At 44.1% G+C, this 23,056-nt stretch overlaps 1 protein-coding gene and 1 pseudogene across 2 annotated transcripts in view; one reads left to right on the forward strand and one right to left on the reverse strand.

Annotated features, from left to right (window-relative positions):
* Positions 1–10,278: 10,278 nt before the first annotated feature.
* Positions 10,279–10,397, reverse strand: LOC118604681 (annotated as a pseudogene).
* Positions 10,398–13,076: 2,679 nt separating this feature from the next.
* VSTM4 (V-set and transmembrane domain containing 4) overlaps positions 13,077–23,056 on the forward strand; it is a 93,716-nt gene continuing 83,736 nt past the window's right edge. For both annotated transcript variants that reach the window (XM_016135661.2, XM_016135662.2), the window contains exons 1-2: positions 13,077–13,173; positions 19,216–19,614. In XM_016135661.2, coding sequence (XP_015991147.1) covers positions 13,119–13,173; positions 19,216–19,614 — 454 coding nt within the window. In that variant the 5' untranslated portion in view covers positions 13,077–13,118. The remainder of the gene's footprint in view (positions 13,174–19,215; positions 19,615–23,056) is intronic.

Below are 23,056 nucleotides of genomic sequence, written 5' to 3' on the forward strand. Positions count from 1 at the left end.
AACATTTAATCGAACATTACCGCAGGTTAGAAATGACTTCAGGAGCCTTTCCCATCCATATTTGTTGTCTACAAACCACATTTTGAGAACCCCAGCTCTTAATATCTTAATCCTTGGTCCTTCAGAGTTAAGTTAACTTTGATTTTAAGAATACTTATAGTGGATGAAGACAAAGCTAACTCAAAACTCCTTTTGTGGTGTGTCCTCATTTCTTAAAAAGGTTTAAAACTGTGAGTGAGAGGGAGAGCTTCAGAAAGAATGGTGGTAAGAGCTCAATGGAGAGAGAAAGGGTAAAGAGAGTGAAACTGGGAAAGAAAACAGAGCCCTATAGGGAGAAGAAGGGGAAGGAGTTGACAGAGGATGAAGAAAAGATGAGGAAGTTGGAGAAGAAATATAGAAGAGGAAAGAGAGAAATGGCAGGTGTTAAAGGATAATGCATTGACTGGGGAACGTGACATCGCAAAGGAGGTCCAGGTAGGAGGCTGGTGGGGAAGAAAAGGATCCCTGATTCATCTTCCATAGTAGTCAGCGGTCTCTGAGGTGCTCAGAAATGGATGCTGTTTTGGACTGAATTGTGCTCCCTCCGATCCTCCATTTATATGTTGAAATCTTAACCCCCAGTACCTCAGAAAATGACCATTTTTGGAGATAGGGCCTTTAACAAGGTAATTAAAATAAAATAAGGTTATTAGGGTCAGCCCAGCCAACACCTTGATCTTAAACTTCTGGCCTCCAGAACTGTGAGACAATAAATGTCTGTTGTCTTAGCCCCCTAGTCTGCAGTATCTTGTTATGGCGAACCTAAGAAATTAATACGGATGCTGAAGAGGAGCATCCAGAGGCAGGAGGGAAGCAACCAGCAAGGCTGGAGTAGATCCATGTTTTCAGTATGGAGTCTTCCTGGTCTTGGGTCCTTAAGGGAGCAAGCACATAGTGAGTGTTCAATCAATTTTTGTTGACTTAAATGGCCGGAATGCCATAAGTACATTGAGGAACAAGCAGCTGACCTTTGGAAACCACAGAATGGCCTACTGGCCCTGAGCACTCAGAGTGCTTTGGGGAAACACAGAGGGTTTTATAGAAGGAATCTAGTGTGTGAGTGTGGGATAGCATGGAGAATGGTGAAGAAAACATGTTTTTTTTTTTTTTTTTTTGATTCTCCTATAAGACTCACCTGAAGGCCCCACGGGAGAATGAGCTGGGCACAGGGACAAGCAAGACCTGAATGTGCTGAATTGTAGGAAAAATGGAACAAGCAGTTAATGAAAATGCCCTTTCTAGAGCTCAAAGTCTGGCACCAGGAACAGCCCACATGTGTATACATGTGTATGTGCATGAGCATGAGTGTGTATGTGTATGTGTGGTATGTGCTGCTCTGTACTGGGTCCTGATGTACCTGGCATGTGGCAGAGCACAAGAACCTGGAGAGAAGGTCCATGAGTGATGCTTGAACCCTTCTGCAGGCTTGTTGATGCTCTGCTGCTGGACTTCTGACAGTCCCCCCACCCCCACTCCCGCCTCCAGCATTCGCCCAGGAACTGCAGAGCTGAGGTACCACCAATCTTAGGAGAAAAGAATGACAATTCTTCTTGGCAGTGTTTTGCGAACCTGAGTATTATCCTTTCAAAGTCCAAGAACTTTCTTATAGAGCCTGTGTTGACTTAAGTTATTGCTGCTTAAACAACGATTTAACACAAATAACACTAGAGCTTGTAGTTGCTTTAAAACAATAAAATGAAAACAAATTTATAAATTAAATATAAACATGTTTACAACAGCAATAAAACTCAAACTAACATTAATTTTATGTGACTGCTGAGTTTGGTGTTTGCAAAACCAAGTTGTCTCCTAAGTGAATATGGGGCTGAATATGAAGCAGATTCTTCTTGAGGTAATTGCTCTTCATTGCTATGTGCTGAAATGACGTAATCTATTAATTTACCAGTATGAATGTTTAAAGCCATAACACTTGAAGTCACCCTCATTTCCAACCTAAATGCAAAAAGGGCACAGAAATCAGATGCCACCAGGTACTTATATGGTGCCTATTCAGATAATCAATGTGCTTTAAAAATATTTCTGGATCTTCCTAAGGAGTCAAGCATTGCATTAGGGAGCATGCAGAGCTCTGGGGTTGTTCATGGAACCCCTGTTTGAGAAACGACCTGGGAGCACTCATGTGGGAGATCATTCATTCTACAAACATTCACCCACCACTTCTTCCAAGCCCAGGGCCTAGGCTCAGGCAGAGGGAACACAAAGATGACTAATAACCAGTGGCTGACCTTGGGGTCAGACAGTCCAGAGCAGGACATTTACTTAAGTAACAACAATGTTGTATGTAGAGGCTTGTACAGGAAAAGGGGGGCTCAGAAAAGGGGCCCTAACTCGGTCTTTTGGGGCTTGGAAGGCTTCTTGGAAGAGATGATGTTCTTTCTTGCTGAATCTTGAAAGGACAGAAGCCTACTAGCTCCCTGGAGGGGCAGTTAGCCAGATATCCCAAGTAGAGTTAGGACTGGACCTTGTTGTGGTTCGATCAAATCTAAGACCCACAGAGCCAATTGAGATGAATTGTGAGCCTTTATTAGCCGGCTGGTGACTGACTCTCTACCATGCAGGGTTAGAGGAGATCAGCCTCAAGCTCCCAAAAGAGGCAGTTTATAAAGCCTAGAACCACACCCTGATTAACATCAAACAAGCAAGCAGCTTACAGAAGCAGAAGTTGGCTCACTTGAAAATTTTCCACCTTTAACAGACCTCTGTATATTTAGAAAAAAGGCGGCACTTATTAACTGGGGAAAGAGGGTTTATTTGCCCTGTAGAGAGCTCATCCCATGTCACTACAATCTTTTTCTCTAGCAGTTAATGGTTCAGCAATTTCATCATTTCAGAGCCGTTTATTGACTAAAAATTTGTCCTCCTCTATTTTAATATTTTAATACCTTTGGAAAACTCATATAATAAACTAATATCAGCCTTTCCCATCTTAGCATGAATTAGTTCATCAGTAGGTTCAGAGCAAGTCCCCGAGGGAATGGAAATGGAGTTTGGGTGGGACTATGGAAGAGAAGTTGGGCAGGTTACCTGCCTAGAGGTGAGTGCCAAAACAGGGAACATTCTTGAAGATGTCTCATCCATCATTCATCCAGGTATAGAGCGGATGGGTGCATGTGTGCAAGCAGGTAGAAAGCAAAAGAATAGGTAGGATGGGATGTTTTCCCATGTAACGAACAGTCTCAGCTTTCTCTGCCTGCAAAGGAGGTTACTCTGGGTGCTGCAAAAGGACTAGCTCCATGAATCCTATCCTTAACCAGCCAGGAAGTCTGAGAGGAGCAACCTGGCCTGCTTGTGATGGAGGCCTGAGCTTAGGTCTAGCAGCTGCCTGGGCTTCTGCAGCCTGGCTTCTCCTTTGGCCAGCCCTGGCTCTATTTGGGCCAGTGTTTGGGAGGAGCCTGAGCAGACCCAAATCTGATTTTTCTTTTTTTGCTCTTGGTCCAGGATAGCTGAGAGCAGTGCTCAGCTGGCCCTGGCTGGATCCAGAGGGAAAACCACTCCTTTGTAAAAGCAGAATATATTCCAGAGAGAAGCCAGTCTGGTAGTGGCCTTCTGAGAGAAGCATTTAAGGTGGGTGCCAGCAGTGTGATCAGCTGGAGCTGTTAGAAGACAATCAATAGTCAATTTGTACTTGGACATAACTTACCGTATCTTATAAACTTTCTCACAAAACCCCAGAAGCCCTTGGTTGACCCAGAGAGCTGTATCTATAACTTCCATTCACCCTATCTCTCTGTTTCTCAATGTGGGCGCAACTGGCACTTTCCTGTGCAGTTGAATTGTAGGACATTCACATTGTGGCTACTGCTCCGAATGCTAGTTATGCTCCCACTTCCAAGATTGTTGTAACAATCAAAATTGCCCCACACATTTCCAAGGACTCCTAGAGGGTTGAGGGGATGGGTGCTACCCACTGAAGGGTGCCAGTTATGTTTTTCCAAGGATAGGCCTGGCCAAATTCACATCAAAACTATCTTAGTTGGTTAAGCCAAAGCATTAGCATCCACAGTGCACGGTGCAGGTGGAGCACTGTGTGTGTGTGGGCGGGAGTGGAGGGGGGGGAGCATGGGCAGAATGAGAGGGATGAGGAGAAGGATTCTGGCATGAAAGCTGCTCCTGGCTCTAGGTCTCCCTGGCTCAATAAAAGCCATTATTTTGGAATACCTGAAATGCATGGGAAATGTGTCTCTTCCCAGGCTCCTCTTTGTTTTGCAATTTCAGTTTAAAATGAAAGGATTAGGAGTTTCCTTGGTTCTCTTGTTGCCTATTGTTTTGGGATTAGTTGCCCTTCTCTTTGATGGCTGACCTTGGTGACTTGGGCCTCCAGGGGACAATAATCTCTGGGGTCCCAAATCAAATCTCCATTTGTCATTCCCCTTCATCAGATCTCTCAAATAAAACCTGCCTTCCTCTTCCATTCTCTCTCTCCCTTCTTCCCTCCTGTCATGAACTGAATTGTGTTCCCCCAAATCTGTATGTCAAAGTCCTAACCCCAAGTAACTCAGAAAGTGACTATTTGGAGATAGGGCCTTTAAGGAGGTAATAGTTAAAATGAGGTCTTTAGAGTAGGTTTTAATCCAGTATGATCAGTGTACTTATTAAAAGAGATTAGGACACAGACACCCACAGAGGGACAACCATGTGAGGACACGGAAAAGACGGTTATCCATAAACCAAGGAGCAAGGCCTCAACCCTGGTGAGACTTTTATCTCAGACTTTCAGCCTTCAGAACTGTGAGAATAAATTTGTTGTTAAATCCCTCAGTCTGTGGTAGCTTGTTATGGCATCCCCAGGAAACTCATATACCTCCTTTTCTTTCTCCATTTAAAAAGTCATTGATGCACCCCTAAATATATATTGATAACCCACCCACATGCTGCGCACTGACTGGGAATAGATTTTCTAGGGCTTAGTACTCATCTTCTCTCATCTCAGAAAACTGGCCCTGGACAATGGCATTCCTTTCCATTGTATCCCACATATCCTTGAGGATGACTCAGTTGTCTTTCTCTGGTTCTCACCTCAAAGACTTTAAAATCCAACATTTCTCTTAGATCTTCTGTCAACAGTATTGGACATAGTAGACTCAGTGTACCTGATACAGGACATCACTTGTAAAATTCTTAATCTTTTAGCAGGAAATGAAATGGGACATCTCTTGCAGAGTTCTTAATCTTTTTAGTAAAGCTAGTTAAGTTTTCTTCTCTCCTTCCTTTGGGAAAAAGGCCCTGTTCCTTAAACCTTGATAATTGCCCCAAAACTGGTGACTTAGATCCTCAGGCTATTGATAAGGGTCATCTGCCCATTGTTAGCAGAAATAGTGTTAAGTCAGACAGGGCCTTTAGAGTTGGAAAAGGAAGGGGACTTTAGGCCAAAGGTCTTTTTTTTTCTAAGAAATATATTAACCAAGCCTGTTTCCCTTTACTCGCTTAATAGGCAAATCAATAATAGAAATGAATAGATATATGATTCAAATAACAAGTTTGTATCTTCTTTCCCTTGTCTAGGGACTGAGGTGGCACTTCAGCAGGAAATCCAAGACCCCATCCCAACTGAGGCACAAAGGGAAAGAGCTCCATGAAACCCCAATAGGCAGGGACAACAGCCCTTCTCAGTAGGAAGCAGATATGGAAGAAGAGACCTCCCTTCCCTCAACATCCATACTACTAATAATAAGGGGGTTCATGTCTCTTAGAAAAGAGGCAGGAAAGTTAGAGGGTTTGGAGTCTGCCTGCAAAGACACTGAGGCTCTTATCCTAGAAGGGGTCCACCCTAATCTGCCCATAATTAAGCAAGTCAAAAGGCATTTTTTAAACTCACACAAAGAAACAAGTAAGCAGAATTAGGTACCAGTTTAAGCCAATCACTTGCACTTGCATGATGAAGATCCCAACAACCTTCAACACATCTGAACATCATTATACCATCATTATAATATGATGCATATGCCCAAAAGTTCATTAATATCATTATAACAGATTGAATTCTGGAAATGAACATGCACAGAAAGCAAATGATGAATCACTGAGTCCTTTCGATCTTAGTTGTCAATCAAGGAAGCCCACTCCTCTAAGAAAAGTGATCATGTTGTAGCCGCCAGCCCCTGAAAGACACATGGACCACCAGAACTTAGTGAGTTATTGGAAACACACTCTTTATTCAGCCAGCTGGGTCTGCCAGGGGTATGCAGACACCAAATTAAGCAGCCCCGAAATGTTGAGGTACAGGGGTTTTAAGCCCAAAATCCCATTCTTCATTCTGTCTAAACACAAAGGTCTATTTTTCTTCTATTCATTACCTGTCAACTCACAGGTTAGGTGCGTAAGCGGGGGTACAGAAGCAGAAAGCTTATTGTTAGAATGTTATGTTCCTATGGGTAACAGCCTATGTTCCCATGGACATAGCCATGTTCCCATGGACACAGCCAAGCAGTAATTTCTCTGCAAGTAATAAATTTCTAGTAATCGTTTTTCAGCCATTACCACCAACCACAGCAAATAGGGATAAAAACCCCAAAGGCTTTGTTACCAGGCCTTTCAAGTCACACTTCTCTTGCTCAGACCCACTTCCACTTCTGAAAGTGTACTTCCCCTTCTAATAAAGCTTTTTTTTTCTACTGTATTTTGGTGTCTTGCTCAATTCTTTGTTCAGGACATCAAGAACCTGGACAACACACTGAGAGAGGATCCCCACTCTCTGGTAACATAGCTACTTCCTCCAAATCTACTCTTCCTTTAGTGGTCCCCTGCTCTGTGATGCCCAAGGGACACTGCAAGAGAAGACACTTTCCTCTACCCTCAAGATTCTTTTGTATGGTCTAATAATCAAAGAGACAAGAGACAGATTAGCAAAATAATATAATCAAATTTCATACATACGTATGTATGGGAACCCCACATCCATGAGAGACTCAAAGACCCCCACATGCATAAAAGGTATATAAGAAATCCTGAACTCAGGATGAGGTAAGGTGCCTTGGGGGCTTCAAAGGGTCATGGTAGGATGATAAGAAAAGCAGATGTTTAGTAAACAGAAGTTTGCCCTGCCCTACAGACAGGTCAAAAGAGATTATTTCTGATAATGTCTCATTATGGGCAAGGACCCTAATTCAAGTTTTTCCAGGTAATCAAGGAAGAGGCAGAAGTTTCAAAACAATTCTCATACCACAGAAGCACATCTTGGGGTAACTAGCTCTGATCCCCCACGACACTTTGTGACATCTCCCCTTTTTCAGTGAAACCCACCATCATTGGAATGAAATAAAAACTTTTTGGCCAGGTATTTGAAGGCCTCTAGGTCTTCATTCTTGTCTGCCCCTCCACCCATTTCTCATTCACCAGACACAACTGATCCTTTAAGTCCCCAGAAACTTTCTATGAAACTTGAAAGTCCTGTATCCTTTAGCCTCTGGGCTTCAATGTACATTGTTCTGCCTCCCACTGTCTACTTTCAGGAGTCTCCAAGCATTCTTTATGATTCAGTTCAAAGGCTATCTTCATTGTAAATGTTTCCAGCACAACTAGGAAAATGAGGTGGGTATGTCCTCCATTGTGATCAATAATATAACCTGTTCAGTTCCTAATTTCTCCTTTATGTCAATTCTTTCCATCAGGAGCCTTCTAGAATATGAGGGCCATTTATCTCTGCATCTAGAAAGCCTGCAGAGTCTCCTGACACCAAGTTCACAAAAACTGTTAAGTTTGTGAAATGGCACCAATTTATCAGAGTCACCAGCCAGGTTGGCCTGGAGAAGCTATTTCTATCTAGATATACGGTCAGGCTTACAGATTTATATTTCCTTAACTTTGGTGGGGGGATGGGGACAATACACTCCACTCACCTTCCCTAATTGTGCAACAGAAAGATGCTGCAGGTTTCATAAAAATTCTACCATTGGTGGCTCACGGCTTTTTCTGATTGGATGGATGTGTCCTCTATAACTGTGATCTCTTCTCTTTTATTCTCCCTCTATCAGTTAGAACTGAAAATCCTTTAATCCAGAGTCACTCTTTGATTACTTCCCTTTAGTAAAAATTCAAGCATAGAACTACTTTTAGTGGGAAAATGCTTGTGAGCAATATAGAAGAAAGCTTACAGATTACTTGTATAAGTGTAAAATTTAAGAAGCAACACAGAAATCCACTGAATACCTTAGAAAGAGGTGTTTACTTTTCCTTGGTGCTTTTAGTTTAGGAATATTGTGTTATTCTTCTAATTCAGAACATAGTCAGGCCTGATGAAGCCAGAAGATAGACAAATAAGTCAGTAGCAGGCTTTCAAATTGCCCCGATGATTCCAGGGAATCCCACCCCACCCAAATTGTGGGCCCACCCAAGCTACTTTCAGTGGCTTTTCCATACAAGCAGCCTGCTTTGGCTCATGCTACAGACTTTTCTAAAATGTCTCAAAGGTTTCACAAAACCCAGAAAAGTAGCATTTGGCCTTGGTGTGCCCCATACCTCTTGCCAAGCAGCCCCAAGCACAGCACTATCAGCAGCCAACCTCTAAGCCAAGCTCAGGTGGCAGCAATCTATGGATTGCTTGCTGGCTCATGCGAGGTGGCCTAGGCTGTGGCTAAACTTGGCCTGCAGCAGGGTCCCTCCTAGGAGGTCCCAGGCTGGGACCATCCAAGCCAGAGCACCACCTGGGGCACATCTAAGGATGACACACCCAAAGAACAGACTTGGCAGGCACCCTGCTGAAGCGAGTCCTGCTCTGTAGGGTCAGACCCTGAACAACAGCTCCTCTACTTTAGTAACAGCCAGTCCTCATAACCAATCAGTTGAAGGGTCAATCCCTCCCACTGATGTGCAAACAGCAACCAATGCTCAACTACAACATGAGAGCACACACAACTTATATAAAGGACATACCTGGAGCACTCAACTTAGGTAAACTGAGAGATTGCAGCATTGGGCTCCACAGGACACTTACTAATAAGGCTGCTAATAAGGCCACTAATAAAACCAGGAGACATAGCAGCCCTACCTAATACATAGAAACAAACACAGGGAGGTAGCCAAAATGGAAAGACAAGAAAACATGTCCCACATGAAAGAACAGAACAAAAATCCAGAAAAAGAACTAGACAAAATGGAGATAAGTAATCTACTAGATGCACAGTTCAAAACGTTGGTTAAAAGGATGTTCAATGAACTTAGGGGAAGAGCAAATGAACTCAGTGAGAACTTCAACAAAGAGATAGAAAATGTAAAAATGGAGATAGAAAATGTAAAAAATAACCAGTCAGAAATAAAGACCACAATAACTGAAATGAAAAATATGTTAGAGGGAATCAATAGTAATTCAGATGAAGCAGAGGATCAAATCAGTGATTTAGAAGTAAGGTAGTGGAAAACACCCAATTGGAACAACAAAAATACATACATACATACATACATTCATACATACATAAAATTAAGATAGTTTAAGGGGCCCTTGAGACAACATCAAGTGTGAAAACATTTGCACCATAGGGATACCAGAAGGAGAAGAGAGAAAGTAAAGAACTGAAAACCTATTCGAAGAAATAATGATGAAAAATTTCCCTAACTTGACAAAGAAAATAAGACATACAAGCCCAGGAAGCACATACAGTCCCAAACAAGATGAACACAAGGAGACCCATGCCAAAGTACATCATAATTAAAATGCCAAAAGTTAAAGACAAAAAGAGAATCTTAAAAGCAGCAAGAGAAAAGCAATTATTTACCTACAAGGGAGCTCCCACAAGCATAAGACTGTCAGCTGATTTCTCAATAGAAACTTTGCAAGTCAGAAGAGGTTGGCATGACATACTCAAAGGGATAAAAAGCAAGGAACTACAACCAAGATTACTTTACCCAGCAAAGCTATCATTTAGAATGGAAGGACAGATAAAGAGCTTCTAATGTTCAAGAAACTTTTAAAAAAGAAGAAAAAAAATATTAAAAATATGAATAATAAAATGGCAATAATTTCTTATCTATCAATTACTGTAAATGTAAATGGACCGAATGTTTCAATTAAAAGATAGAATGGCTGAATGGATAAGAAAACAAGATTTTTACATATGCTGCCTACAAGAGACTCACTTCAGATCTAAAGACACAAGGACTGAAAGCAAAGGGATGAAAAAAGATGTTTCATGAAAACAGAAATAATAATAATAATAAAAAGACTGGGGTAGCATTACTAATACCAGACAAAATAGATTTTATTATTATTATTATTATTATTTTAAACTTCTACAGCACTTGGTGTTCCTAGGTGGTCTCCCATCCAAGTACTAATCAAGCTCAACCCTGCCTAGCTTCCAAGATCAGATGAGATCAGGCACGTTCAGGGTGGCATTGCCATAGCAAAATAGACTTTAAAACAAAGGCGATAACAAGAGACAAAGAAGTACCCAGTAACCTCACCCTGGGTATTTATCCAAAGAAACCCAAAACACTACTTTGAAAGAACATGTGCATCTACATGTTCATTGATTTACAATAGCCAAGATATGGAGGCAACCTCACGTTCATCAACGGATGAATGGATAAAGGAAAGATGGTACCTATACAGTAGAATATTATTGAGCCATAAAAAAATGAAAGCTTGCAATTTGTAACAATATGAATGGACCTAGTAGGGATTTGTCCTTAGTGGAGTAAGTCAGACACAGAATGACAAATGCCATATGATTTCACTTACATGTGAAATCTAAAGAACAAAATAAACAAACAAAACAGAAACAAATTCATAGATATAGAGAACATTTTGATGGTTGCCAGGTGGAAGAATGGTTGGGGAGGTGAAAGAAGGGAAAGGATTAAGAATTACAAATTGATAGTTACAAAATAGTCATGGGGATGTAAAGTATAGCATAAGAACTATAGTCAATAATATTGTAATAATTATGTATGGTGTTAGACAGGTACTAGATTTATAGAGATGATCACTTCATAAATTATATAAATGTCTAAGCACCATATTGTACACCTGAAATTAATATAATATTATATGCCGACTATAATTGAAAAATAAAAATATTATAAAAAAAAAAAAAGATGCAATGACCAAAGTGGGAATTGGCTCCTCCAGGTGTGGCCAATATATGTAAGGGGCCCCTTCTACTTTCCACCAACTGAGAGAGTAAACTGCAAGTTGAGGTAGGAAGTCGCGGAGGACACCAAACAGTCCTGCTGCTTCCTTAGCAACCTGCCCAGGTGCAGTCATGCTGACAAATCATTTTACATATGTCACCTTCATCAGGAAAATGAAGTTCAGAGTACTCACAATGGTTACCTAGGGTGGGATGCCAGTTGGCTTTCAGACACAGCTCTCCTCTTCTGGCACGTATCTGAGTTCCCAGTTCAGAAACCCTGTGACCCACAGAACCCTGGACAGGTCTCTGGTCCTCTTAGAGCCTGAGTTTACTAATCTGTAACATGGAGCCTGGGACCTTACAGGATGAGATAAGAGGATTAGTTGCTTGCACATGCAAAGTGGTTTCCAGGTTTTGGTCTGGAAATCTCTTAGGTATGTTTCTATTCCTGAATTGTAGGTTCCAGTTTGACACCAGTTCTTGTCCCCACTTCTAGTCTGTGGCATCAAATCTATGGACCTTGAAACCAGCTTACCCTGGACTCCTCGGGTCCTTTCACCAGCCTGGCTGAGAAGTGAGGCCATTCCCTCCAGTCTGGCTGCCTTGACAGTCAGCCCAGTCTCTACAGAGACGTGCTCCATGTGAGGGTCTCACAACTAGAAGAGCCCTATGGGAACAATGGGTCCCAGGACCCCAGGATTTGGAGAGATCACAAAGGCTTGTACCCACTGGCCTGGACTGCAGGAGTGGATGGTTCCTCTGGGACATGCCCTGGGGCTCAGCACCAGTGGGCAACACCACCTGTCTCTTTATGCCTTCCTCACCCTCATCACTGCCCTTAGAGGGAAGGAGATGGGGACCCTGTTTTCCTCCTCCTCCAGGGACCCATTCTTAAGCAGGACCCACCTTTTCTGGAACTCCTCAAAGACTCTCCTTGTAGACACACACAAAACAAACCTAACATATACTGTTCTTGCTCTGGAGATCCTGAGCAAGATGTGAACTGAGCTAACACATTAGTCAGGCTCAGACCCCAAGTTTAGAACCATGGTGAAGAGACCAGGCATTACCTCAGAGTGACCTGGGCTGAGTGACCTCATCACTACTCCCTGGCTGTGTGACTTAGGTCAGCTCTTTCATCTCCCTGCCTTTGCTTCCTTATCTAAAATAATAACACTAATGATAATTGACACTTATGGGCCTTAACTAGAACTGTCTAACCTGATTTTCTTCAACACCTCATGAGACACGTGTCCATTTCCCTATTGTATAGATGGAGGAAACTGAGGCATATAGAGATTAAGGAGCTTTCCCAGGATCTCACAGTGCCAGAATTCAGTAACATGGTACCAAGTACCTAGTCCAAGTTATGGCTGAGGGCACCCTGAGTGATCACTATTTTTAATAGTATCCATGTACTCTGAACTTGTCTGTGGATCCTCTTAATTTTGCAAGGGTCCCCATACCTAACAACCCCCATGCTCAGCTCAGGGAAGCAGAAGAGGACTTCTCCCTCAGCTGCTCACGAAGGTCTCTGTGGAGTGATGGCAAGGGTCCACCAGGCAGCAGATTAGCCTCACAGGTTGGCAGCCATTGCGTTTGGTAGTTTCATCCCACCTCATCTGCAAGCTTCATGACTCCCTCCCCTTAGTATCATCTGTGTCTGATATGCAAACGGACCGCGAATCCCATTACCGCAGTGTATTCCATGTGTCCCGTCATCAGCTCTCAGAACCTCAGTTTTCTTATCCGTGAAATGGGAGCGATGAAAATGAGACACCCCCAGGTCGCGAGAGAATGATCGCGGGTGGGGGGTTGGGGAGGCGCCCTTGCCCAGCGAGCTGGAGGAACACTGAAGTCGGGCCCAGAGGGGCGGGGCGGCGGGCGGGGAGGGGGGGCCGGCCCCGGCCGCGGGCGCTGGGCGGGCCGGGAGTCCAGGCTGGGCGGGCGGCGGCGCTGCTCCGCGTCACAGCGCCGGGCCGCGGTGGGGAGATGCGGCTGCTGGCACTGACGGCGGCCGTGCTGCTGGCGCGGGCTCCGGCCCCAGGTAAGCGCGGCGGGCTCGGAGGGCCGGGCAGGCAGACCACGGCTCCGGGACCCCGCGGGCGAGGCGGACGGGCTTCGGGGCTCAGGCCTGGCGGGGAGGCACTGACGCCTCTCGGCCTCCCTCTACCCGTGCTCACCGGAGAGCCCGGGTTTGCGCTGTCCCAGTCGCCGCGCGGATGCCTGGCAAAGGGCACAGACTGAGGCCCCCTTTTTTCCCTCCTCGGCCGGGGCCCCAGCGCTCCTCAGAGGGGCTCAGAACAGCGCCCTTCCAAGGGCCAGGCCTCTGATTTGAAGATTTAAGCCAGAACGCGCGAGCCCAGTTGTTGATTTGTCTTCTTTTTTCTCCAAAACGGTTAAGACCGACAACTGTTGGCAGGTTTATCTGAGCAGCAACTTCTCTTTAACTCTCTTCGGAGCTCTCCTTAGCAGACTCTGTCTGAAGGAACTGGATCTCCTGGATGGTGTTGGGGACTGGGGCAGTTTGCAATGACCAGACCTGACGAGATAGAGTATCCACTGCTGGATGAAATGGGGCCATTTACAAAACACCCTGCCTTAGGGATAACTTCTACCCACACTGCTGGCTTTCATTTCAGGGTTTCTGCTCTCACTTTTAAGTTGCTAAAGAATTTTCTCTCTATTTCTCGGGGCTGAAGGTGTCATGCTGGCTAGACTAATAATAATAATAAGTTTATCAATGTCTCTCATGTTCCCTGGGAGCCTGGAGTGTATTGGCTGCCAGGTATAGTGCTGCACAGTTATTTAATCACAACAAAACTTCAAAGTAATAATGAGATGCAGATATTTCTATATCCAGGTGCTTTGCAAACATTAACTCTGTTAAACTTGCCAATAACTTCTGAGGGAGGTGCTATTATTGTCCCCATTTTGTAGGTGAGGAAACTGGGGCACCGAGTGAATTGACTTGCCTTGAGTTACAAGCCTTGTAAGTGATGGAGTTGGGATTTGAACCCAGGAAGCCTAGCTCTCAACTCTGCCTGTAGTGGCCAAGCTGTGTTGCCATAGTTTTGTAAACAAGAAGGCTGATGCTCAGAGTTAAGTAATATCCCAGTGATGACCCAGCTACCAAGTGGTGGAGCTGGCCTTTGAGCCAGCATAGATCAAAGTCTGGGGAGGAGTGACTTAAATTACTATGGTGGGAAGAAATTGACCCCTTGTCTCCTGGCTACCAGTGCAATGGGTTTTCCAGTGAACCTGAAATCAGCACTGTGGAAATACTCCATTCACCATTGTCACTGTCTTGCCTGGCAATGGCTGCAGGTTTGACTGGGATGGGCCAGGTGTTGTCCCATAGGCCCCATGAGTGCCTTCCTAATTGTAGGTAATGTCAGAGAGGGTGCCCCCACAGAGTGACTTTTGGGGGTTAAGGACATTCTCATGTTTCCAGGAGACATCAGGAACCTTAAGAGCTGGAATTCAGGATTCTTTAGAGTCTGCCCTGGCTGCGCCTAAGGTTATGCCTCGATAATGATGGCAGTTCCCACTTGCCTAGCACTCACCATGTGCCACCCATTCCTCTAAATGTTTCACCATTTCACCTACAACTCCTCGTCACCATTCCCCAAGGGAGGGTCTAGCAGAAACACTTTATACATAAGTCTGGACTTTTAACCCCTGAACTTTTCTACTTCTCTATTTTGGGACAGAGCAGGACCTTAGCAATCACCTGGTCCCACCTCTTATTTTACAGAAGAGCAAACTGAGGGGCAAAATATTTACTAGAAGCCAAAGTGTTGTGCAGAGTGGTGGTTGAGAGTTGCCTCTGAAACCATATGGCCTAGATTTGAATTCCAGCACTGCCACATTCTGTGAGTTCGAGCAAGTAGCTTAGCCTCTTTGAGTCTCAGCTCTCTTGTCTGTAAAATGGGGATAAACATAATATGAGGGTAAATTGGGAAAATATATCTAAAGTAGAGTTCATACCCAGCAAATGTTAGCCTTTATCACTGGTCGAGGCCTTGTGTTTTCCTTGATGAGAGCTGTTTTCAGGTGATGGGCTTATTATGAATGCATCATCCCATAGTCTAGGTTTGGTAGCACCTCTGCTTGGTGCTTGGCCAGCACTAGCTCCTAGTGCAATGGGTTTTTAAGTAATGCAATGGTATTATTTTCAGAGATTTATTTGTCATAAATTTAGAGTACCCTTTTAATAAGAATGAGATTTTCATCTTGGAGTGGTTCACACAAGTAGCATTTCTTATAAACCTAGAGACTCCTGGCTCCCTAAAGTGAGTGGGGAAGTGTTCTCAGGATAGAAAAGAAGTGTGGGGCACAGAACCACTAGCACATCACTGGCCAAGCTGGAACAGAGGGACCCGGGTTTTGGCCACCTCTGCATTCCAGGCGAGGCAAGTGCTTTGTCTCTGTTAGAAGTCCTACATTACCCTGCTAGCTGACCATCTTCTCCCTGTGTCTTCACATGGTCCACACTGCATCTGGAAGTTGCCATCCTCCTCTTTACGATGAGCATGAGAAGGGGAGAGAGGATGAAGAGGTAGTATCCTAGGTGAATAGGTTGTGTACTATTTAACTACACGGACATCCTTTTAGGCTGTTTTCTGAGCTGTTAGTCCTTTTCATGACATTATCCAGATAGAACAGGAGAGTTAGACTCATCAATCTTATCCAGGACCAGACATATAATTTGTGGCATCTAGTACAAAATGAAAATGTGGAACCCGTTACTCAAACATTATTAAAACTTCCAGAGAGTGACAGCAAAAATGAACCAAATAGGGGGCCCTTCCAAGCATAGGGCCCTATGCGACTGAATAATCAGTTTGTATACCCAGGAAGCCCTCCCTATTGAGAGGGTAGCATGTGCGTTGCTTTTTATTGCTCTCATTTTCCCAGCTCTCAGGGCATACAAACCTCACCGGTGGCCTGTGTGCATGTGGCTATGAGAGGAGGTACCATTGAAAGGAGGATCAATGTTAGCTGAACTGGATGTTTAGTTAAATATTAGGCGAGAGAGGCACACAGCTTCTGCCCCACCACAGTCATCAGGTCTTGTGTGGCTCAGCAGAGAGCACAGCAGTGGAGGTCAGGTCCTCAGGACCATGGGGAGCAAACACCAAAGTATCAAGGCAGGTGGTATCTGTTGGGGTCTAGGCCTTTCCCTTTTGGGTCTCAGTCTGAATGACAGCACATGCACACCCTGCAAATCATGGGGCAAGCCAAAGAAACTTGGACCAAGCCAGCTACAGGACACCTACACCTGGTAAGGTAAAGGATTGGCCCTGGGCAGGGCAGAGTCTCTCCTCTCCTGGCCTAGGAGGAAGAATCATGGAAGTCATTCTGGCCCAGGGAAGAACTAAATTTCTTGATTTGTGACCCTGCATTACAGGAATTTGAGGTGAGAGGAAGAAGACCCTTCTACTCCCCCAGGGAACTTCTGAACTCAAGAGTTCCTGGAGGCCAGAGGTCTGAGATCAAGGTGCTAGCAGAGTTGGTTTCTTCTGAAGGCTCTCTCCTTGGCTTGTAGATGACCATCTTCTTCTTGTGTCTTTACATAGTCCTCCTTCTGTGTGAGTCTGTGTTCTAATGTCCTCTTCTTATAAGGACAACAATTATGTTGGATTAGGGTCCACCCTAATGGCATCATTTTAACTTAATCACCTGTTTAAAGGCCCTGTCTCCAAATGTAGTTACATTCCGAGGCCCTGGGGGATGGGATTCAACACACAACTTTGGAGAGGATGCTATTCGGCTCATAACAAGGGTCTTTGCACTTCAGTGAGAGAAACATGCTGAAGCCATTTGTGAGAACATGGAGCTGAACAAAGGCCGAAAGACACACCGGCAAAGAGAGCTCCCTTTTGTGGGAGCTGCTGACTTCTGGACTAAGCTACAGGAATAGAAGGGTTACTGGTTTGCCTACAGGATGGAATCTGGCCTCCCATGGGGACTCGAGAACTTGGCACATTCCCCTGGTTTTAGTGACTATAAATAATCCCTCCTTCATGCAGTGTTAATAGGAGGAGACTGGTATGTGGGGCTGTCAGTGCTTTCATCCCACCCATATTGTTTCAATTTCCTGCCTTCCCCAGCTTTCCTTGCTTCCAGTGGGAGCCCTTAGGGGTGGGTGGAGCTGGACTTCAATTCTAGAAGCCAGCTGCTGCATTTCTGCTGCTCTCCGCCTGCTGAACCCTGGGCAGCTGTTGGAGTGGGGTCAGCCTAACATCTTGGTGATGTTGCTATTCACCAGGGGACCCCACCCCCACCCCAGCCACTGTAGGAGAGGGCCTTAACAGCCAAGGAGAATGCTCTTGGACTAATTTAATATGGTGTATGGGCAAGGTGAGATCCAGGTGGGCAAGGCTGGGCAATTTCTTCCCTTTTGTCCTAGGTGAGTGACTTGTGTGGACCGTGAGATTGTTAGAGATTGTTCCTAGAGAGTGTGTGCCTTCCTTGATCACCTGTTGATCTGCATTCCTGGAGTAGATGCCTGGGCCAGCTTTGTCTTTAGTCACTGTAGACAGAAAACCTCACTATTATCCACAAGCCGCTTAGAGACTAGATGAGCATCAGCTCTTTTCTTCTGAATTTGCTTCCATCTATTTTTTTAAGGTAACAAAATGCTGTCATGGTGTGGTAAGCTGAATAGATGTCTGTGTTCTTATCCCTGAAACTGTGAATGTTACCTTATATAGCAAAAAGCGCTTCATGACATGATTAAGTTAAGGGCCTTATGGTATCCCTGTAGAATCCTGGTAGGCCTGGGTTATAAGAGATGAGAAAGAAAATTAAAGGACATTGACCTTCAAGCATGTTTCTCAAGGTGTTCAGTTTATTAAATCAATAGTGGAAACCATACAAGAGGAGGAGCTTATTGGCACCCCCACCTCACCCTGATACACACAAGGACTCACCTTGTTGACTCACAGCCTCTTCATAGTATAAAGTTGAATTCTCTGATCTCTTTGTCATCCTTTCTCCTTAACTCACCTGCAGCACTGATTAAGGTTCAGAGATTTTGGTGACTCTGACATCAGGGCCCAAGCCCCTACTTTTGACCAGATAATCTTTGAGAGGCATTTATAATCTGAGATGACCCCAGGACATTTGCTTTTACAGTGGGAATGGTGCTTCCTGGAATTGTACACTAGGCCTCGCAGGGGTGAAGATCTGGAATCCGGTGAGAAGACAGTCCTACTTGGACAGAGCTGTTTCTGGTCATCCTGTGCAAAGCATCGTTTCTGGGCTCTTACTGCCAGACAATGGCACCACCCATGAGGGCAGCCCAGTAGTAACCTTGAACAATCTGGAAGGGCAGCCCTTTAGGTGGGTCTAACTAATCAAAGAACAGGAAGTAGTTAACAGGGCCTGGAATTCTGGAGCATCTTTTGTGGGATTGGGAAGTTTTCTCACCCCTTCCTGTTCCTGGGCTCGTCATTCTTTATTCCTGCACTTCAGCTCTGAATCCAAAGAGACTTAGAGCAAGAAACTGAGAAACCTCTGTGGTTCTAGTTCCCAGTACTAGCTGAACACATGGCTAACCAGTGAGTGCTGCTAATCTGCCTTGTTGACAGTTGAAATAGCTGTGATAGGGAAAGGGGCTTAGAAAGGCAGCACTTGGCATTGCCCACTCAGGCAGTTTGCAAAATTGATCCAAGTAGGGTTTGCGGAGGAGGGTAAGGGGGATGGACAAGGGCTGGAAATGTTTAAGAGATTCCAAAAACCAAATATTTATGTAAAATATCCTGAATTTTAAACATCAGCAACTATAATTTAAAAAAATTTTTTTAAAATACCTCTGGGCCAGGTGGTCAATGGCAACCCACATGAGTGGGATCCTCTCATAGAAGAGGATGTGGGTCCCCACAGAGACTCCCTGAGAAGGAGCTCTCCTTCTGGCCATCGTGAAGGCAGAAGTTGAGCATGGTGAGGCTGGGGCAGCCTAACTCTCTGGCCATGCAGGTCATACCAGCTCCCGAGGAAAAGACGCACTGTATATCCGCCTGTAAAAGCACTCTGGCTTTTCTCATTTTCTTCCTTCCTTTTATTTTTTTTTTTTCTGCAGAGATCTGTGGGGCCCTAAATGTCACCGTGTCCCCAGGGCCCGTGGTTGACTACTTGGAGGGAGAAAATGCCACTCTTCTCTGCCACATCTCTCAGAAGAGGCGGAAGGACAGCTTGCTGGCTGTACGCTGGTTCTTCACGCGCCCTGACTCGCAGGAAGCCTTGATGATTAAGATAACCAAGCTCCGGGTAGTGCAGTACTATGGGAATTTCAGCCACAGCACCTACCGGCAGAGGCTGCGCCTCCTGGAGGAGAGGCCTGGGGCACTCTATAGGCTCTCCATTTTGACCGTTCGACCAGCAGACCAAGGACATTATGTCTGCAAAGTTCAGGAAATCAGCAAGCACAGGAATAAGTGGACGGCCTGGTCTAATGGCTCCTCAGAGATGGAAATGAGAGGTAAGTGCATCTGTTTTCTGTGGAGAGGTGCTGGGGACAGGTCAGTGGTCCTCCCTATAGTCAGCCAGGCAGGGGCCTCCAAGATGGCTCTGCTGGGCTAGACCACATCATCTTGGCTTCTAAGAGCCACAGCCATTTGAGCCAGGCCATGGAGGTAAGGAAAGATTTTTCTGTGGATTCTGGGCTGACTCATATTTTAGATGTGAAAGCTAGGACAAAAAGGAGCAAGAGTCTGGCCCCATGCTGCCCCGTCCATCCTCTGGGCAAAATCTCCTTCAATTCTGAAAGATGCGACTGGCTGTCTGCTTCATCTCCAGCTTAAGTCTATGAAGCCTTGATTGCTTTGGCCATAGGGTGCTGGGCACCTATGGGAGGGGACACCCATTGAAAGGTCCTGATGTCAGTTGCCAGGCCTCAGAGCAGGGAAGACTGCTCTGGTCTGTTCTCAAAGGAACTGATCCAAGACTCAAGCTGTAATAGTTCACTGAGAAATCCACCCCAAAGTGGGCAAAGGACCAGAGGTAGCCCTCCCTTCCTGGAAAAAGATAGAAAGTGTGGGCCATGCTCTGGAATATCATAGCTACCAAGAGCCATATTTGAAGGTTATCATTTTTTATCACAAATGTTCCATCCAAGAAGATGTGTCTCACAGTTTTAATAAGAAATGCTATTGTCTGCTAAAGTTACATCTTTGATTGCTTTGAATTTAGTCTGGCACAAGATCAGAGGATCATAAAGTAAAGCTGATAGTCCCAAATATGAAAAATAATTAATTTTATTATATACAATATTAAAAGCATTAGTAATGTTGTTTTGATAAGCTTTTTTCAAGGGATAAAACTCATTCATGAAAAGTATTTTTAATATCCTATATGAATAAGGTACATGTTAAAGTTAATAATTTATGTAGATAGTCTTTAGCAGTCAAACTTTGTCCTTGGAGTTTGCTTATTGTAATGTTCTTAAGCACAGAATGATATATTATCTGAAATGTTGTGCACTTTTTCTCCTTAAGCCAATTAATTCAAGAGAATCAATGAGTATTAATATAAATATATATTTTGGCACAGAAAACAGAAAAATACATCCGATGACCAAAAGCTGAGGAGCAAATCCACTCTGAAGATCACTTGGCTCTGAAATATAGGATTGTATATATGTCCTTTTGATTTTTATGTCACAATATATTCTGGAGCTGCACACGAAGTCTCTTGGCAGTAAGGGTTCTCTGTCAATTAGAATAGATAAAAAGGTTCTCTACATTCATATGAGTGCAGTCATTTAGTTCATTAATGTTAATATACTTTCAGTGAGTAAAGCAGAACATTTAGGTGTGTGCTTGCTCCAGAAAGCTGAGGTAGTTCATAAGAGTTCACTGGAAATAAAAATTTTCATCCCCTTCCTCTCCTTTTCACTTCCTTTCTCCTCTTTCTTCCTCCCATTCTTCTACTTTCTTCTTCCTCCTGCCCTTCCCTCTCTCTTCTCAAAGATCTTCTTCTCCCTTTTCTTATCTTTCTATTCTCTGTTCCTCCCCTTTCTCTCTTCCTTCCCTCTCTCCCCTTCCATTTTCTCAGTCTCTTTTCTTTTTTGTCTTTCTTTCCTCTCTGTGTCTGTCTCTTGCTTACTCCCTTTTCACCCCCACCTCTCATCTGGTAGTGGTTCTAAATTCACAGAAGAGCTGAGCCCCTCTTGCTGTACCTGCTGTGCTTCAGAACTTCCTGTTCCTCACAACTCCTTAGCCTCTGGCAGAGCCATGGGTTTCTGACAAGAAGATTCAAAACCTTAGGAAGAATGACCATACTTCTACAGCATTCCACTTAAGCTTCCAGAGGTCTGTGCTGAGGAGAGGTAACACCAAGTGAATGGCCTGAAAGCAGACTGGCTTGTTTAGATAGGAGCGTGTCTGTGCCAGGCTGTGGGGAGTGTGTGGAGGCTTGGCTCCTGTCCTTCCTAGGCAAGGCTGGGGACAGGCTAGTGGCTCCAGCCTCCCAGGGTACCTTTTCCTGGGCCCTTGCTTCTCTCCAGGGGCCTTGTTTTCCTAAATCTCCACCTCAGTAGTTGTTATATAGAAAACAGAGCATAACAAACAACACAATGAAAATTTCTGGATTGAGTGGCTTTTCTTAGCTGGCACCCATAGCCTCTCTTTTCTAACATGCTTACTTTGCTCTCCTTTCCACAGGCTTCTCAAGCTGTCCACAGAGAGGGGGAACTTTTCTTGGGAACTCTTTCTAACACTACCTTCACTCCTTGCCCTTGACCAAGGACTATTGTGTTTTCCTTGCAGTGTTCTTAGTATGAGATCAAATTGCTTGTCTTTTCCTGTAAACTCCCAGAAAGGCGGATATAATGGTCTTTTCTCATCTTGCTGTTGCAAAGAGAGGTTGACTTGTGGTGGTGCATTTAAGGGATGGTTCCTGGCATCGAGCTAGTGTCAGAGGAGTGTTGGCTCTTATTATTTACCCTGATTTCCACATGTTGGTTGCTTTTTATTGCAAAAATAATATAGCTCAATTAGAGAAAACATGGAAAATACAGGAGTGACTTTTAATATTTCCACCCAGGCGTAACAACATTTCATTGTAAATCCTTCCGGACATTTTTAAGCAAATAAAAATTAAAAATCGGATTCCACTCATACCATACATACTGTTTTGTGACTGGCTTTTCTCACATTACAAAATAGTGTATACATTTTTCTATGTTGTTAAATATGCTTCCATAACATAATTTTAAATGTAGAGTAATATTCCATGAAGTGAATGTACCATAATTTAGCTTCCTGGTTACTGTTATTTAAGGTCTAAATTCTTGTCAGTAAAAATCCCCTAATCTCCCTGTCCTTAGAATAAAGTCCTAGAAATAAGATTGTCAGGGTCAAAGGTATACTCAATTGAAAGACTGATACAATTTAGATTGATATATTTAAAAGACGACTTGGCCTCTGCAGTAATTAACAAATTTATATTCCCACCGGCATTGAAAAATGCCTTTTTCCTATGGACTGGTCTACATATTATATACTTTTGGAGGATGATGATAATGGTGATGATGATAGTGATGATGGCGATGGTGATGATGATGATTATGGTGACTATAAATGCCTAGAAGAATACCTGGTACACAGTTGGCTCTCAATAAGATCTTGATAAGTGAATGAAATGCTATTTGATAGCACCTCTTGCTGTGGATGACTTCAAGGTAGGCGTGACTTGGTGGACAATGTCACCCTCTCTGGAAGACCTCATTTCTCTTTTCCTTGGCCTATTACAATTGTTCATCTTATTTGAGGTCCCTTGTTCATCCTTCCTTTTCCATCAGGCCTTCTTTTTGTGTGCCAGCCCATGGATGCTTCTCCCACCTATGGCATCCTATCGCTTCTGTTTTAGCACTGTTTATACAACATTGCATAGTCATATTAGTGTTTTTGTAAGCTGCTGTG

Source organism: Rousettus aegyptiacus, unplaced genomic scaffold (assembly GCF_014176215.1).
Source record: "Rousettus aegyptiacus isolate mRouAeg1 unplaced genomic scaffold, mRouAeg1.p scaffold_m13_p_6, whole genome shotgun sequence".
Taxonomy (NCBI): domain Eukaryota; kingdom Metazoa; phylum Chordata; class Mammalia; order Chiroptera; family Pteropodidae; genus Rousettus; species Rousettus aegyptiacus.